A 14,517-nucleotide genomic window follows, 5' to 3' on the forward strand; every position below is an offset into this window, starting at 1 on the left:
TGGGATTGAGGATTAGGGATTAAAAGTCAAAAATTACGGATTGAGGATAGGGATTAAGGATTAATTAATCCCCAATCCCAATCTCAATCCTCAATCCGTAATCCCGGATTAACAAGACTCTGGTGATGTGGTTCATTTTTTAAGTTGTTAATCTGTACGTGAGTAATACGGATAAAAAATGTGGGAATAAAATATGGCGTGTCATAATTTCATTCAACAAAAATGCAAATTTTGGACTTAAAAACTTAAATTAAAAAAATGTAAATATGAATTCAGGAATATTTCGGACATGTGTACATGTTGCGTCCGGGTTCGGAGAATTCTTCGACCCATCTAGACAGGCTAGAGGACAAGATTTAATTTTCTACGCCACGGCACACTATTTGCACGCCTAGAGTTTAGGACAAGATTTCGCCACGAATCCAGCCCAAAATTTCCACGCCACGAGCCGAGTACAAGATTTCGCCACGAATCCAGCACAAAATTTCCACGCCACGAATCGAGGACAAGATGTTGACGCCACGAATCCAGCCCAAAATTTCCACGCCACGAGCCGAGTACAAGATTTCGCCACGAATCCAGCACAAAATTTCCACGCCACGAATCGAGGACAAGATGTTGACGCCACGAATCCAGCCCAAAATTTCCACGCCACGAGCCGAGTACAAGATTTCGCCACGAATCCAGCACAAAATTTCCACGCCACGAATCGAGGACAAGATGTTGACGCCACGAATCCAGCCCAAAATTTCCACGCCACGAGTCGAGGAAAAGATTTCGCCACGAATCCTGCTCAAAATTTCCACGCCACGAATCGAGGACAAGATGTTGACGCCACGAATCCAGCCCAAAATTTCCACGCCACGAGCCGAGTACAAGATTTCGCCACGAATCCTGCTCAAAATTTCCACACCGATTCAAACCAAGAGTCCCACATGAATCCTCCTCCAAGTTGATGGACCATCCTTCACTGAATAACTTTCTGCCTCCCTATGAATTTTAAATTTTTAAGGAAACTTATCCCTACTTTTATACAATTTTGAACAATTTTTTATGAAAAACTATACAAGTCGTCTTCCTAATTTCTAAAAATTGCTGCACTTTACTAATACTCGAAAATAATGTATATCTTTACTACAAACATTGCCATTATAATAAATCCAGTCTTGTTTTATTTGTACAAAAGCAATACACAATTTTATGCTGTTTTACATACGTGAGTAGTTTACAAGTATTTTTTCAGAAATCATCCTAATTTTGATTTTCTCTCCCATTTCGAAATGTGTATTATATAATTCAGCAGCACTGAGGCACTTCAAATCCGCAGCTGACGCAGCGTTTCTTCCACATCGAGTGCAAGCAGATCAGGCCAAAAGGAAAGCAGCAAAAGGTCCAGATGAGTCCACAAATTAAGCCGTTGTTGTCGGTCAACATCATTCCCTGAGGAAAAAAAGGTGTCAGGTTATCCATAAAAAGAGGCTTATCGAATATTTAGAACAAATTCAGAACAATTTTGAGTACACAAATTGAACCTACCCCACAGTTTGGGCACACTCCTTCCCCGGCAACCATCACACTAATGAAAGAAGTATTTTTAATTAAAATTTAATTTTAATTGAAAAATAAGGAATTTCTTTAGTTTGCACTTACACGGGAGGAGCGCCGGGAGCGGGTAACCTGCTTGAGTTTGGGACGGGTGCTGACCTGGCGGACAAAAGCGGACGATAATTAATTATTAATTAATTGATCACAAAAAATTAAAAATTCGTAATGTTTACTTGTAGTACTGACCTTGATTGTACTGACCTTGTTCCTCCATTTTGACGGAAAGATTGATTTGTTCGGGCTGAACAAGGACAAGAACAATCGGACTGGCAAAAAGTAGGTGTTGTCGATTTTTTTTTCAATTCCTAGACTTACATTTTTTTGTCTACTTTTGTTTGTGGTAATCGTCAGGGTTTCGTAGAATTTAAATAATTGTCATCATATTTTTGAGAGACAAATATTTTTTTGGCAAATCTACAAATTGCGATAAATTCTAAATATCATATTTTTTGTATGTAGGTCCCTCTTGTTTGTTCTTGTTCTTTTTTGTTTGAACAAATCGATCTTTTTATCAAAATGCAGCAGCAAGGGAAGAACAATCAACCACTTCAGGTAAATATTGCGAGTTTTTAATTGGTTGGGGTCATTAATTAAATAATTAAGAATTGTCCACGTTTGGGTTCCAGGTCAGCATGGAGGCCCCCCGTCGCAGCACCCATCCAAGCATCAAGGTCAATCAGCCGGCGATAAGGGTTACCCGCCGCCCGCTGTTCCCGTACATGTGTATGCTAAAGAACGACAGAATTTTTGAATTTGAAATAAATTTTATCTGATTTTAATAATTAATAATAGGCAATTAATTAATTAATTAGTGTGACTCTTGGGATGTACGGGCCTGGGTTGTGTCCAAATTGTGGTGTAAGTTTAATCTGTCCAACCATTTGTCCTTAATTTATGGCAAATTTTTGTCTGTAAAATGGGTCAAATTTTTATTTTTGAACTGCAAAATTTTTGGTCTCGAAATGGTAAAATTTGTGTACTCAAAATTGTCCTGAATGTGGTCGATTTTTCCTACCTTGTTCAAATTTTTGTCCTAAACCTGTTCAAATTTGCTCCTTCTGTGTTACCTAACTCTCTATTCGATAAGCCTCTATCAAACTTCAAACTCTATTTTATGGATAACCTGCCATCATTTTTTCCTTAGGGATTGATGATAACCGATAATAACGCCCTCGTTTGTGGAATCATTTGCGCCATTTGCTTATTTCCTGTTGGCTTGTTTGTGGAAGAAACAATGCGTCAAGTGTGGGTTTGAAGTCAAAGAATGTTGCTGAACAAATACAAATTCCAAAATGGAGAAGAAAATAATAATTTCTGAAAAAAATACTCTAAAATCGTAAACCAGGATAAAATTGTGACGATTTTTCTGATAAAATGATGCACATTATTTCCATTCATTTTGCACTTTTTTCATTATTACATAATACTGATTGATAGCACGTATAGTTTTTCAAATAAATATTCTGTAAACATTGTATAAAAATAGACATAAGTTTCTGTAAAAAATTGAGATTCATGCAGAGAAGGTTGACTAAAGGCTAGTTCATCAACGAGGAGGATTCATATCCTGGAAATTTTGTGGACTCGTGGCGTGGGAATTTTGTACTGGATTCGTAGCGGAATCTTGTCCTCCAACCTGTCCCGAATTCTCTGGATGTACGACGTACACATGTCGAAAGTATTCCTGGCTTTCTGAGACCTGAGAATCTTCTTCGCCTCCTTCTCCTCCTCCTCCATCTTCATTTAAAATTTCTGACATGATTTCTTTAACCCACTTTATGGGGAAAGATGGCTCTAATTTCTTGCCTTCTCCCTGCACCCCCTCTTCCCCACCGAGGTCAAGTTGTGCCAAGACGTCCCACATCTCTCCGTCCTCCTGTGGTGGTGGTGGGGGTATGTCCTGCATCGAATTCGTGTCCTCACAATCCTCCGACATTGACATGTGACTGGGTGAGATTGGAGCGCAGTACGTGTGATCCGGTCCAGGAGGTGGCGAACATCGCAACGTTTCTTGTCCCTGATCGGATAACCGGGTTCGTTTCGGATATCGGGGAGACGACACCTTGCTGGCAACGTTCTTCTCAGATTTTGGGCGAGAGGAAATGGAAGATGGGAAGGATTTATGACCACGTTTCTTCACGGCGGGTGGATTGTTCTCGTTATTCACCTCGCCGACAAAGAGGACATCATTTCCTGTCATTTTTGCAAAGAGGGAAATGGACGTGGCAGGACTTAATTTATTTCCAGCCGGATCCACCAACTCTACAGAATCGTCCAAGGCTTCTTCTTCTGTTTTCGTCGCGTCGTCCGTTTCTGGCGTCGTAATTTCCATAAAGTCTGAGCATTCACTTCCGCTCACGGTGGTTGGACACTCCCCATCCGAGCAGCTTTCTTCCGTCGTCATTTCCACCGTCGTGGCATCTGAATAGTCACTTCCGCTCAGAGTAGTAGCCTCAGAAGCAGCAGAAGACGACCTCCTATTCATTTGAATCTCGTTCGGGTCGCCGTCGCCGCCATGAACTTCGACATGCTCCTCGCCACCCACCACGTCGTCGCCGGTAGGAATTTCGACACCACCCTTCCCCATGTTGTCGCCACCTTTCTCCACGTTGTCGCCACCCTCCCCATTCTCCGCCGCTATCTTCATCTCAAACTCCGCCAACTTGTCCGCAATAAATTTCCTCTGCTCTAACCCCCTCGCGACTTGGAGTTGCATCACGCTCTTGAAATATGTGGCGAAATTGCAGACCACGCTCGCTTTCTTTTTCAGTCGCCTCACCGAGGCGAAATTCCAGTCTAAATTTTTTGAAGAACGCAACACTTTCGGCTCCACTTTGGGAATCGGGGGACGAAATATTTTATACGCGAAGGGTCGTGGCGAGCCAGGTGACGCTGATGATGTTGTTGATTTCTTCCTTGGTTTTCGAACTGGTGATGCTCTCGATTTTTTCTCCGGAATGTGAACCGGCTGCCAGGCCAGCGAGGATGGGATTTTTTCGCTTTTTTCCAAAAAATACTCCATCACCGAGCAAAGTTGGGACCGAGAGGGGACACTGATCGGAAAAAGTGGTGGGGGTTTGGGGTCTGGACCTAGTTTCTTTTTTTCTGGCTTTGGTGACCGGGGAGAAGACGACGCGTTTGATGACGGAACAGGAATCGGTGGTGGCGGCGGTGGCGGTTCCTCAGCCGCGGCCAGAGCTTCATCTAATGTGATGAGGAGTTGATCGAAATCCGACTTGGAGGACAAATTGTGGGCGAGAAAGTAGGAAATTAGTCCTTCAAACTGGAAAAAAGGGGGACACATATCATGATAAGGTCGGTATGATAAGCTACGCAGAGAGGTGAACAGAATAGTTTGCTATCTCCCCCGGTTTTTACAGGAACTTGAATTTCCACAGGGTGCTACTTCAACAAAACGAAGAGAATCTACATCGAGAATAAAGAAAGCGTACGAAAATACGTGTTTTGTGAGGAGATTTACTTTTTATAGCTATCAAAATTTTTATAAAACCGTGAAAATGGACGATAAAAAGTTAAGTTCTTCACATTTTCGCCTATGCGACTTGTATTCTCGACATAGATTCTCGTCCTTTTGTGGCTGTGACACCCCCTGAAATCCAATAGCTGGGAAGAACGGGGACAAAATACTGTATTTTATTTAACAAATTATGTTGTCCATCCTTGAAAACCTGGAAATCTTTGGTCGTACCATACTCTCCGTGACGGTGAAGGTTGGATCTACTCGTCTCTTTTCGACTAGAAATTCTGCATCTTCTTCATCAAGGTCGTAATCCGTGTCACATCCTTCGCCGAAAGAGGAGCACAACATTGACTCATTCAAATAGTAGGGAGGCGGTGATTCTGTACCTAATTCTGTAAATAATTGAGACATAAAGCCATGACCTATCAACTAAAAAAATTGAGAAGTAATCTAACCTACCCGTCGTCTCGGTGGATGATCCGGATCCGAATGCGTGATCCGTCTGACTGATGAAGATGGGACAATCAATGACAGGATAAAGTTTGTCGTAACGTTCGTCACTAATCTCCACGACGTCTGGGACAGGGACTTGCCTTCCGTTTTCCAGCCCTTGCTGCAAGTCGACAAGCTGGAGAAAAACCATACTTTTCTTAAATTTTCACCAAAAAATCGTCAATTTTCACACATTTTCAACCCCATAATTCCCACATTTGTACACCTTCCAAATTCCCCCCAAAAAACTTACTTTTCCCAAATTATAGTTTTCAGACATTTTTACGCCCCAAAAAATCATACATTTTCATACATTTCATCACCTACCAAATTCCCCCCAAAAAACTTACATTTTCCTCCCCGTCGGTGAAAAGATAACCTAACTTCTGCCTCTTGAAGAGCTCCATGTCCGGATGGGAAACTCGATAACCTTTCGACGGGTCAGAGATTTCTTCCAAGTGGTAAATCGGCAGCGCCGTCACTGCTGGACCGGAAGTTGACGTTGACGTTGTCGCGACGGGACATGACGATGATGACGGGCATTCTGTTCCCGACGGGTGGCCTCCTTGACCTTGATGGGACGTCGACGCACCGAGAAGAGTTGCGCGGAGTTGGTTCTTGTGAATACGAGAAAGTTCGTGGCGCACTTCCATTTTGTACCAATTTTTTTTAAGAAACTTTAATTGAGAAAGTAAATTTCCGAGAAGTAGTATGTCAAAAATCAAATAAATCTGGCGATGACCGAGAAAAACATTGGAAAAGAGATGCATAATGTTCGCTACGGTGTCGTTGACCCCTTGGAAAATTTTCCTGTTTTTTCTTCTATATTTTCATGTTCTTTTCCACCTCTGTTGAAAATTTTTAAGAAAAAATCCGATTTTACAAAAAAATGCAAGAATTTTAAATATATGAATTAATTTTTGAAACAAATTTGAAATTTAAAATAAATATTTGTCAAAGTTTTAGGGATTTGTCAGCTGTGCGAAACTAGCCGTATGTCATCTCAATTTACAATTTTATTATTAAAACTGGAAAAAAAAACTTTAAGCGTTGAACACCAACAAAAAAATATTTCTTTCAACATTTCACACAAAATTCAGCATCAAAATTTCCTACAAATTTCTTTCCTTCGCATAAAATGCATTTTTTTAATTTGGACGTATCAATATTGTGGGGCCGTGGGGAATAATTAGTTCAAACAATCTGTACTATGCATACCGAAGCAGTTAAACCGTATCATAAAAATTCTTTCAGCGTTGAACAGAAAAAAAGTGGATTACAAATATATGCAAATATTTTACAGTCAAAATTGCAACAAAAATGTCCATATTAATGTTGTGCAAATAAGTTTTCAATTTTTATTTGAACTCAAAATTACATACCCATGGATCTATAATATCAATGGGTAATATTAAAATTGGAGAAAAAAAATTATAAACTGTAAACCCTAGCAAAAAAATCTTAAAATTGCATGTAACAAAAATTTCATATACCAAATTCAACATCAACGTTCGGTAACTTAGTATGTATGCATATGTAAACCATTTCCTATCTTTTTGACTGAAATCTATTTCATAATATGATTTACCTATTTCTATTATTTTATGACCCATACTAATTGTATGAACTTTTATCTCTAATTTACTTACCATATCTCTTAAACTTGACTACAATAACCTCGAGTTCATTTTCTTCATGTTCTAGAACATTCTACACACGTATGTAAAAGTCTATTTAAACAATCTCAACATTCATACTCCTGTCCATTCTGTTACGAGTCATTGTCAAGTAAAGTCAAGTCAAGGTTACTCGAGTTTGTCCAAGTCCACCCACTGATTTATGCACACCTATCCACACCCAAAGTGCACATATTCATAAACCAAAAAGGGTACACATTTCCACACCAATGCACCCCAGGAGAAAACATACTTCAACGACACGGCCCCATCATTTGGTCTCGCTCGAACCAGATATCAGTACGATATCTCAAACCCTACCAGAACTCAATCACCCGTAAGTTGAAGTCCAGTTTTATCCCCTCTACCCTTAATCATCGCCGTCATGGCACCAATCGACAAATTCGTCGCCGAACGTGATGCCGTTGCAGACACGCTTGAGTACATCGACAGCAAAGTGAAAGCCCATCAAGTGACGCCCGTCGATGGGACCAGCATCCCCATCCTACTTGAGGAAGTTGCATCCTGTCGTGTGAAACTTCACGAAATCCACCTCAAGATTCGTACCCTTTGCCCCAACCACATGGGAACTCACAAGCAAGATCTCTTTCTGCTCTTAAATTCTGCAGATTCCATCCACAATGCGCTTCATGGAATTCAAGCAAGTCTTCCCATCACTAATTCATCGACAAACTCATCAACACAACAAATTCGACTACCGAAACTCGACTTGAAGGCATTCGACGGCAGTATCCTCGAATGGACCTCGTTTCGTGACCTCTTCACAGCCTCTATTCACAGCAACACTACAATCAGTAAAGGTCAGAAACTAACATATCTAAAATCATATTTGAAGGGTGAACCTGCCAAACTAATACAATCCATGGTCCTGAGTGATGCCAATTACGACATCGCATGGCAGCAACTTCATGATCGCTACCAAAACGACAGAGAAATCCTCTTTGCGATTCTTCGCCGCTTCTACAATCAGCCTGCAGCAAACTCGTCGTCATCCATCCGCAGTCTGGTCGACACAAGCAAAGAATGTCAGCGATCTCTCCAAATTCTCAATCTAAACACAGACAAAACAACTGATGCCATGATGCTTTTCACAATTCTCAATAAATTGGATCATACTTCCCGTGAACTGTGGGAACAATCACTGAAAGGCAACTCCATCCCAACCCTAGCTGAACTCTTCGAATTCATGGAACAGCGCGCTCGTGCTCTGGCAGCCGGTCCAAAACCTCGTAACTCTTCGAAACCAGAACCAAGTCCAACTCGAGCCCATGTTCATCACACTCACACAGAATCAAATTGCAAAGTATGTGGAGTGAACCCTCATCCAATCTGAAAATGTCCCAAACTCCACCTACTCTCTGTTCCTGCAAGAGAACAAGAAATACGTCAACTCAACCTCTGTTATAATTGCTTGCTGGATAACCATCAAACCAAATCCTGCACCAATACTGGGCGATGCAAGAAATGTAACGGAAAACATCACAGCCTTCTACACAAATCAAACGATTCTCATGTGCAACCCTTGGCCTTGTCTCACCATTCTCAAGATGACCAAGTAACTCGATCTTCTCATGGTATGCTCGCAACTGCGATCATTCTTGTAAACGATGCCCGTGGACAACAGCAATCCTGTCGAGCTCTTCTAGATGGAGGATCCACGACGTGCATTATCACATCTCGCTGCCTTCAGCAACTCGGACTTAAGAAGAAAAGAAGCGCCGCTGAGGTTCTCGGTCTTGCTGCTGCCCCCGTAGGAACTGCTCAAGGTGCCACTTCTTTCGTATTTCAACCCAGGTTCCCTGCAACCAATTCGTACTCAGTGGATGCTTTGGTTCTCCCAAGAATTACTGAAGACTTACCACTACAACAATGTGACACTTCCCGTTGGTCACACCTAAACTCAATCAAACTCGCAGACCCAGGCTACTACAAACCTGGTCCCATAGACATCCTCCTTGGATCCCACGTTTTCTGGTCTCTGGTCGGAGGTGGACGACAGCATGGAGCAGTAGGTACTCCCATGGGCATCGAATCCACTCTTGGCTGGCTAGTGGCTGGAAATGTCAACAAATCTCTCTCTCGTCCCCAAGTCTACGTCGCGGATGTGGATTTGGATAAGCGCCTTCAATCCTTCTGGCAAGTGGAGTCCGTTCCCGAGCAGCGGTCCCTCACTTCAGAAGAAAAGGCATGTGAGGACCACTATGTATCTCATCATCATCGTGGTGAGGACGGTCGGTTCACAGTATCTCTCCCTCTCAAATCGCCTATGCCTCCACTGGGAAATTCTCGTGATGCTGCTCTTCGTCGCCTTCAACAGTTGGAAAGAAGACTCGTCAAGAACCCAGATCATCATCAACAATATACAGAATTCATGCGTGAGTACCTCTCTCTTGGTCACATGTCCCTCGTCCCTGCTGCGGAGGTCTCAAATCCTATCAATCCAACGTATTTCATCCCCCATCACTTTGTCCAGAAGACTGATAGCACTACTACCAAATTCAGGGTAGTGTTCGACGCCTCTGCAAAGACAAGCACATCCAACTCTCTCAATGACTGCATGATGGTTGGACCTACCTTGCAGGATAGCTTGGTCGATATTGTGATGAGATTCCGTCTTCACAAAATCGCCTTCACTGCAGACATCGCCAAAATGTATCGCCAAATCCGGGTCACGCCCTCAGATGCAGATCTTCAAAGGATCCTTTGGCGTGAAAATCCTTCTGATCCTGTACAAGAATATCGACTTAACACTGTCACGTATGGTACTGCTGCTGCTCCTCACTTAGCAGTAAAATCTCTACAACAATTGGCCGATGACGAGTCCGAGTCCCTTCCCATTGCTGCTGCAAAGACAAAAGAAGACTTCTACGTTGACGATCTCATCAGCGGTGAGTCAACAGTGGAGGCAGCCATCAATCTACAACAACAATTATTGCAGTTAATGCAACGTGGGGGCCTTAACCTACGGAAATGGTCATCAAACTCTCCTGAATTTATGGCAAGCTTACCCTCTCATCTTCATGAATCTCAACACCAATTGGACATCTCCCTTGATCCCTCTGTCAAAACACTTGGAATACGGTGGAACACACGCGACGACCAGTTCGAGTTCCGCTACACCCATTCCAATGTCATCAAATCAAATCACAAAGAGAAGAATCCTGTCAGAAATCGCCCAGCTATTTGACCAACTTGGTTGGCTTTCTCCAGTAATCGTCCTCTCAAAAATTCTTATGCAAAATCTGTGGAAGGAACAGACAGGATGGGATGATCCAGTTTCTCAATCAATTGCAACACTGTGGTCACAATACAAAGAAGACCTACACAACATCAATAATATTACCATACCAAGATGCATCGTCGACACTATCCCCTCTTCGTGTGAACTCGGTGGCTTTTGCGACGCGTCAGAGAAGGCCTACGGTGCAGTCGTCTACCTCCTGTCCCACTCCTCTCATGGTGGCCGGGTGGCCCTTGTGACATCTAAAACTAGAGTTGCACCCTCCAAAACAATATCACTCCCCAGGCTCGAATTGTGTGGCGCCTCCCTTCTCGCTCAACTAATAAGCAGCGTGAAGAAAGCACTCAAACTTCCCGAAGACACTGCTGTTCGTGCTTGGTCCGATTCAACCGTCGTCCTAGCGTGGATCAAGTCACATCCCTCAAGATGGAAAACCTTCGTGGCAAATCGTGTCACAACCATCCAGGAGCTCATCCCCTCGTCGTGCTGGTACCATGTCCCCGGAACAGAAAATCCTGCAGATATTTGCTCTTGTGGTCTCTTCGCCCGTGACCTCGTATCATCATCTCTTTGGTGGGATGGTCCTTCGTGGCTTCTATCATCGTCACGGGGTCCGTCCTCTCCAATTGAGGTTGGTGACGAGAATCTACAACAAATCAAAGATGCAGAGAGAAACGTCGTCGTTGTTACAGCCGCCCTTACTGCGCAACACGACTTATCTCTACTTTATCGCTACTCCGACCTCACTCACCTGACCCGAATTACTGCATGGATTCTACGATTCACAAAAAACTGCAAACCGCAGTCTGCACGTACCAGTGGACCTCTGACACCAGCAGAACTACGACAAGCTCTTCACACATGGATAAAAATAACGCAATCACTATCGTTCCATCAAGAAATATACGCAATCAAATATAACAAACCGTTATCAAAAAGCAGCCAAATTCTCTCTCTCAATCCATTCCTGGATTCCGATTCCATTCTCCGAGTTGGCGGTCGTCTCCGGAATGCAACGAAAATCTCATCCGATCAAAGGAACCCAATCCTTCTTCCCCGACACTCTCAGCTGACGGAACTGCTCATCCGCTCTCTTCATCTTCGTCACCTTCACGCTGGCCCAACTCTTCTAATGTCAATAAGCCAGCAGCACTATTGGATTCTGAGGGTCCGAGATGCAGTTCGTTTCCAGATCAGAAGATGTGTCACCTGTACGCGACACAAGGCAATAACTCAACAGCAATTGATGGGTGACTTACCAGCATCTCGTGTCAACCCTTCGTATCCATTTCAACGGTGTGGCGTGGACTACGCCGGTCCCTTTCTCCTTCGCCCTGACATTCCAAGAAGCAAAGTTTCCGTCAAGGCATATCTGGCCTTATTCGTGTGCTTCTCAACTCGTGCCTGTCACTTGGAACTGGTCAGCTCCCTTAGCACTGACGGCTTCCTAGCAGCTCTCCGCCGATTCGTCGCCCGGCGTGGAAAACCCACCGACATTCACTCAGATTGTGGCACCAATTTCGTGGGAGCTAACAAGGAACTGCAAGAACTCAAGAATCTAGCTATCTCTCAGACCCACAACGATCTTGTCGCCAAATCTCTAGCTGGAGAAGGAATCAAATGGCATTTCAATCCCCCCGGCAGTCCCCACTTCGGAGGAATTTGGGAATCTGGAGTGAAATCTGTCAAATTTCACCTCCGTCGAATTTGTGGCTCAGCTCGCCTTACATTTGAGGAACTCGCCACAATTTTCGCCCAAGTCGAAGCGTGTCTCAATTCTCGTCCGCTGACACCCTTCTCGAACGAACCATCCGACCTCAACGTTCTCACATCAGGACACTTCCTTATCGGACAACCCCTCCTTGCTGTCCCTGAACCCAATCTCACTACTTTGCCAGAGAACCGATTGTCCCGATGGCAATTAGTCCAATCGCTCCAGCAGCAATTTTGGAAACGATGGTCATCAGAATATCTGTCCCGTCTACAACAACGTCATAAATGGCTACAACAAAAAACCAATCTAAAAGTTGATGACATCGTCCTCATCAAGGATGAAAACCTTCCCCCTCTTAAATGGAATCTTGGCCGCATCACATCACTTCATCCAGCCGCTGACAATAAAGTTCGTGCTGTGACCCTTCGCACCATGGCAGGATCACTTCAACGCCCAATACACAAACTGTGCCTTCTTCCAATTATCAACAGTCAGTGACAGTGAAACATTAGATATTGTGTAATTTATTGAAACAAATAAGTTATTGTTCCAAGGTGGCCGGAATGTTCGGTAACTTAGTATGTATGCATATGTAAACCATTTCCTATCTTTTTGACTGAAATCTATTTCATAATATGATTTACCTATTTCTATTATTTTATGACCCATACTAATTGTATGAACTTTTATCTCTAATTTACTTACCATATCTCTTAAACTTGACTACAATAACCTCGAGTTCATTTTCTTCATGTTCTAGAACATTCTACACACGTATGTAAAAGTCTATTTAAACAATCTCAACATTCATACTCCTGTCCATTCTGTTACGAGTCATTGTCAAGTAAAGTCAAGTCAAGGTTACTCGAGTTTGTCCAAGTCCACCCACTGATTTATGCACACCTATCCACACCCAAAGTGCACATATTCATAAACCAAAAAGGGTACACATTTCCACACCAATGCACCCCAGGAGAAAACATACTTCAACGACACGGCCCCATCAATCAAATTTTCCCAAAATCTTTTTTCCTTCTCATAAAATGCAGTTTTTTTCTAATTTGAACTTATGGGATCGTGGGCAAGTATTGTTTAAAACAATTTGTGCTATGTATAGCCAAGCAGTTAAACAGTAGCAAAAAAAAATTTTCTTTACCAAAAAAAATGGATTATAAATATTTTAGATTACAAATTGTAATAAAAATTTGCACATATTAATAAATAATAAATATATGTGCCAAAAACTTAATTTAATTAATTAAAATTTTTGTTAATTTTTGTTTGCACTTTTACAAAATACATACCAATAACCGTTCTTTATAATCAATGTAGCAAATTAAAACCGGAGAAAAAACCTATCAGTACAGCTTTGCTTAGGCCGAACCAGGGTTGATTAATAAACTCACTTTTGTCAGAATTTTCAATTATAAAATTTCAAAATTCAACCCTCCAAAACTCGGTATGGGTACCCCTTAGTGCCCCTCTGGTTACTTTTTGTTTATCTTTGACTTCATATAATTTCATGCGAAGCCATTAAGTATCACCGTTCCGAATTTCAGTTTTTTGGGACAAGTTATGAAAATCGGTATGGGTCACCCCAACGGGTTCCGGATATGAAAATTTTACCAATTTGACTTCATATTCTTCCATTAGGGGCCTTTAGCAGCCTCTATACCAAATTTCAGCTCGATTGGATGATTTTGAAAAATCGGTATGGGTCACCCCTTCGGGTACCTCCGGTTGAAAAATTTTCCAATTTAACTTCATATTCTTTCATTATGAGCCATTAGCAACCTCTATGCCAAATTTCAGCTTTCTAACACAATTTTGAAATTTTGGTGCATAATACCCCACCCACTCCGATGACCCCCACCGGTCCAAAACTTTTCTGATCGAACCCATGTTCGAACTCGGTCGTTGCATTGCCCAGATACATGTCTGTACCAAATTTGGTCCAAATCGGTCAACTCGTTCGAAAGTTATCGAAAGACAGACGGACGGACAGACGGACGGACAGACGGACGGACATGACGATTACATAAGCCCTGGTTCGGGCTAAAAATATAAACTGTAAACCATAGCAGTTTAATATAATTTCACATCAAAATTCCCTAAAATTTTTGTCCTTCGCATAAAATGCTGTATTTTAAAATTTGAAATGAACATATCAATGTTTGGACCAAAGATGGATCTGTACAACGTATACGCATTTAAACAGTTGAAAAAACATATTTCAACGTTACACGCTACCAAAATTTTGGAATTATATTATTTTCGAGTAAAAATT

At 42.3% G+C, this 14,517-nt stretch overlaps 2 protein-coding genes and 2 long non-coding RNA genes across 4 annotated transcripts; 2 read left to right on the plus strand and 2 right to left on the minus strand.

The window, feature by feature from the left end:
• Positions 1-1,149: 1,149 nt before the first annotated feature.
• Positions 1,150-1,904, minus strand: LOC110858804. Its single transcript, XR_002548772.2, has 4 exons — positions 1,792-1,904; positions 1,651-1,704; positions 1,537-1,576; positions 1,150-1,440 (listed from the first exon to the last, which is right to left on the minus strand). It is a non-coding gene; the product is annotated as an uncharacterized LOC110858804 (long non-coding RNA).
• A 144-nt stretch (positions 1,905-2,048) lies between these two features.
• LOC118438480 lies at positions 2,049-2,904 on the plus strand. Its single transcript, XR_004836824.1, has 4 exons — positions 2,049-2,157; positions 2,232-2,328; positions 2,418-2,463; positions 2,750-2,904. It is a non-coding gene; the product is annotated as an uncharacterized LOC118438480 (long non-coding RNA).
• A 64-nt stretch (positions 2,905-2,968) lies between these two features.
• On the minus strand, positions 2,969-6,515 carry LOC118438479. The gene is made up of 4 exons (XM_035858843.1): positions 5,929-6,515; positions 5,546-5,714; positions 5,315-5,478; positions 2,969-4,888 (listed from the first exon to the last, which is right to left on the minus strand). Exons 1-4 carry the CDS (start codon positions 6,346-6,348, stop codon positions 3,152-3,154), a joined length of 2,490 nt encoding a protein of 829 aa, XP_035714736.1. The 5' UTR covers positions 6,349-6,515; the 3' UTR covers positions 2,969-3,151.
• A 2,336-nt stretch (positions 6,516-8,851) lies between these two features.
• Positions 8,852-12,728, plus strand: LOC118438523. Its single transcript, XM_035858970.1, has 2 exons — positions 8,852-10,163; positions 10,279-12,728. Exons 1-2 carry the CDS (start codon positions 8,852-8,854, stop codon positions 12,726-12,728), a joined length of 3,762 nt encoding a protein of 1,253 aa, XP_035714863.1.
• Positions 12,729-14,517: the final 1,789 nt, after the last annotated feature.

The sequence above is a fragment of the Folsomia candida genome, unplaced genomic scaffold (genome assembly GCF_002217175.1).
Source record: "Folsomia candida strain VU population unplaced genomic scaffold, ASM221717v1 Fcan01_Sc022, whole genome shotgun sequence".
NCBI lineage: Eukaryota > Metazoa > Arthropoda > Collembola > Entomobryomorpha > Isotomidae > Folsomia > Folsomia candida.

Coding starts and splice junctions, on each gene's coding strand:
- LOC118438479 (XM_035858843.1), bottom strand. CDS start 6,348: ATGCATCTCTTTTCCAATGTTTTTCTCGGTCATCGCCAGATTTATTTG. Junction 5,715..5,928: donor TCACCGACGGGGAGGAAAAT/GTAAGTTTTTTG, acceptor GTTTTTCTCCAG/CTTGTCGACTTGCAGCAAGG. Junction 4,889..5,314: donor TCACCGTCACGGAGAGTATG/GTACGACCAAAG, acceptor CCTTTTTTCCAG/TTTGAAGGACTAATTTCCTA.
- LOC118438523 (XM_035858970.1), top strand. CDS start 8,852: ATGCTCGCAACTGCGATCATTCTTGTAAACGATGCCCGTGGACAACAG. Junction 10,164..10,278: donor CGTTGACGATCTCATCAGCG/GTGAGTCAACAG, acceptor ATTTATGGCAAG/CTTACCCTCTCATCTTCATG.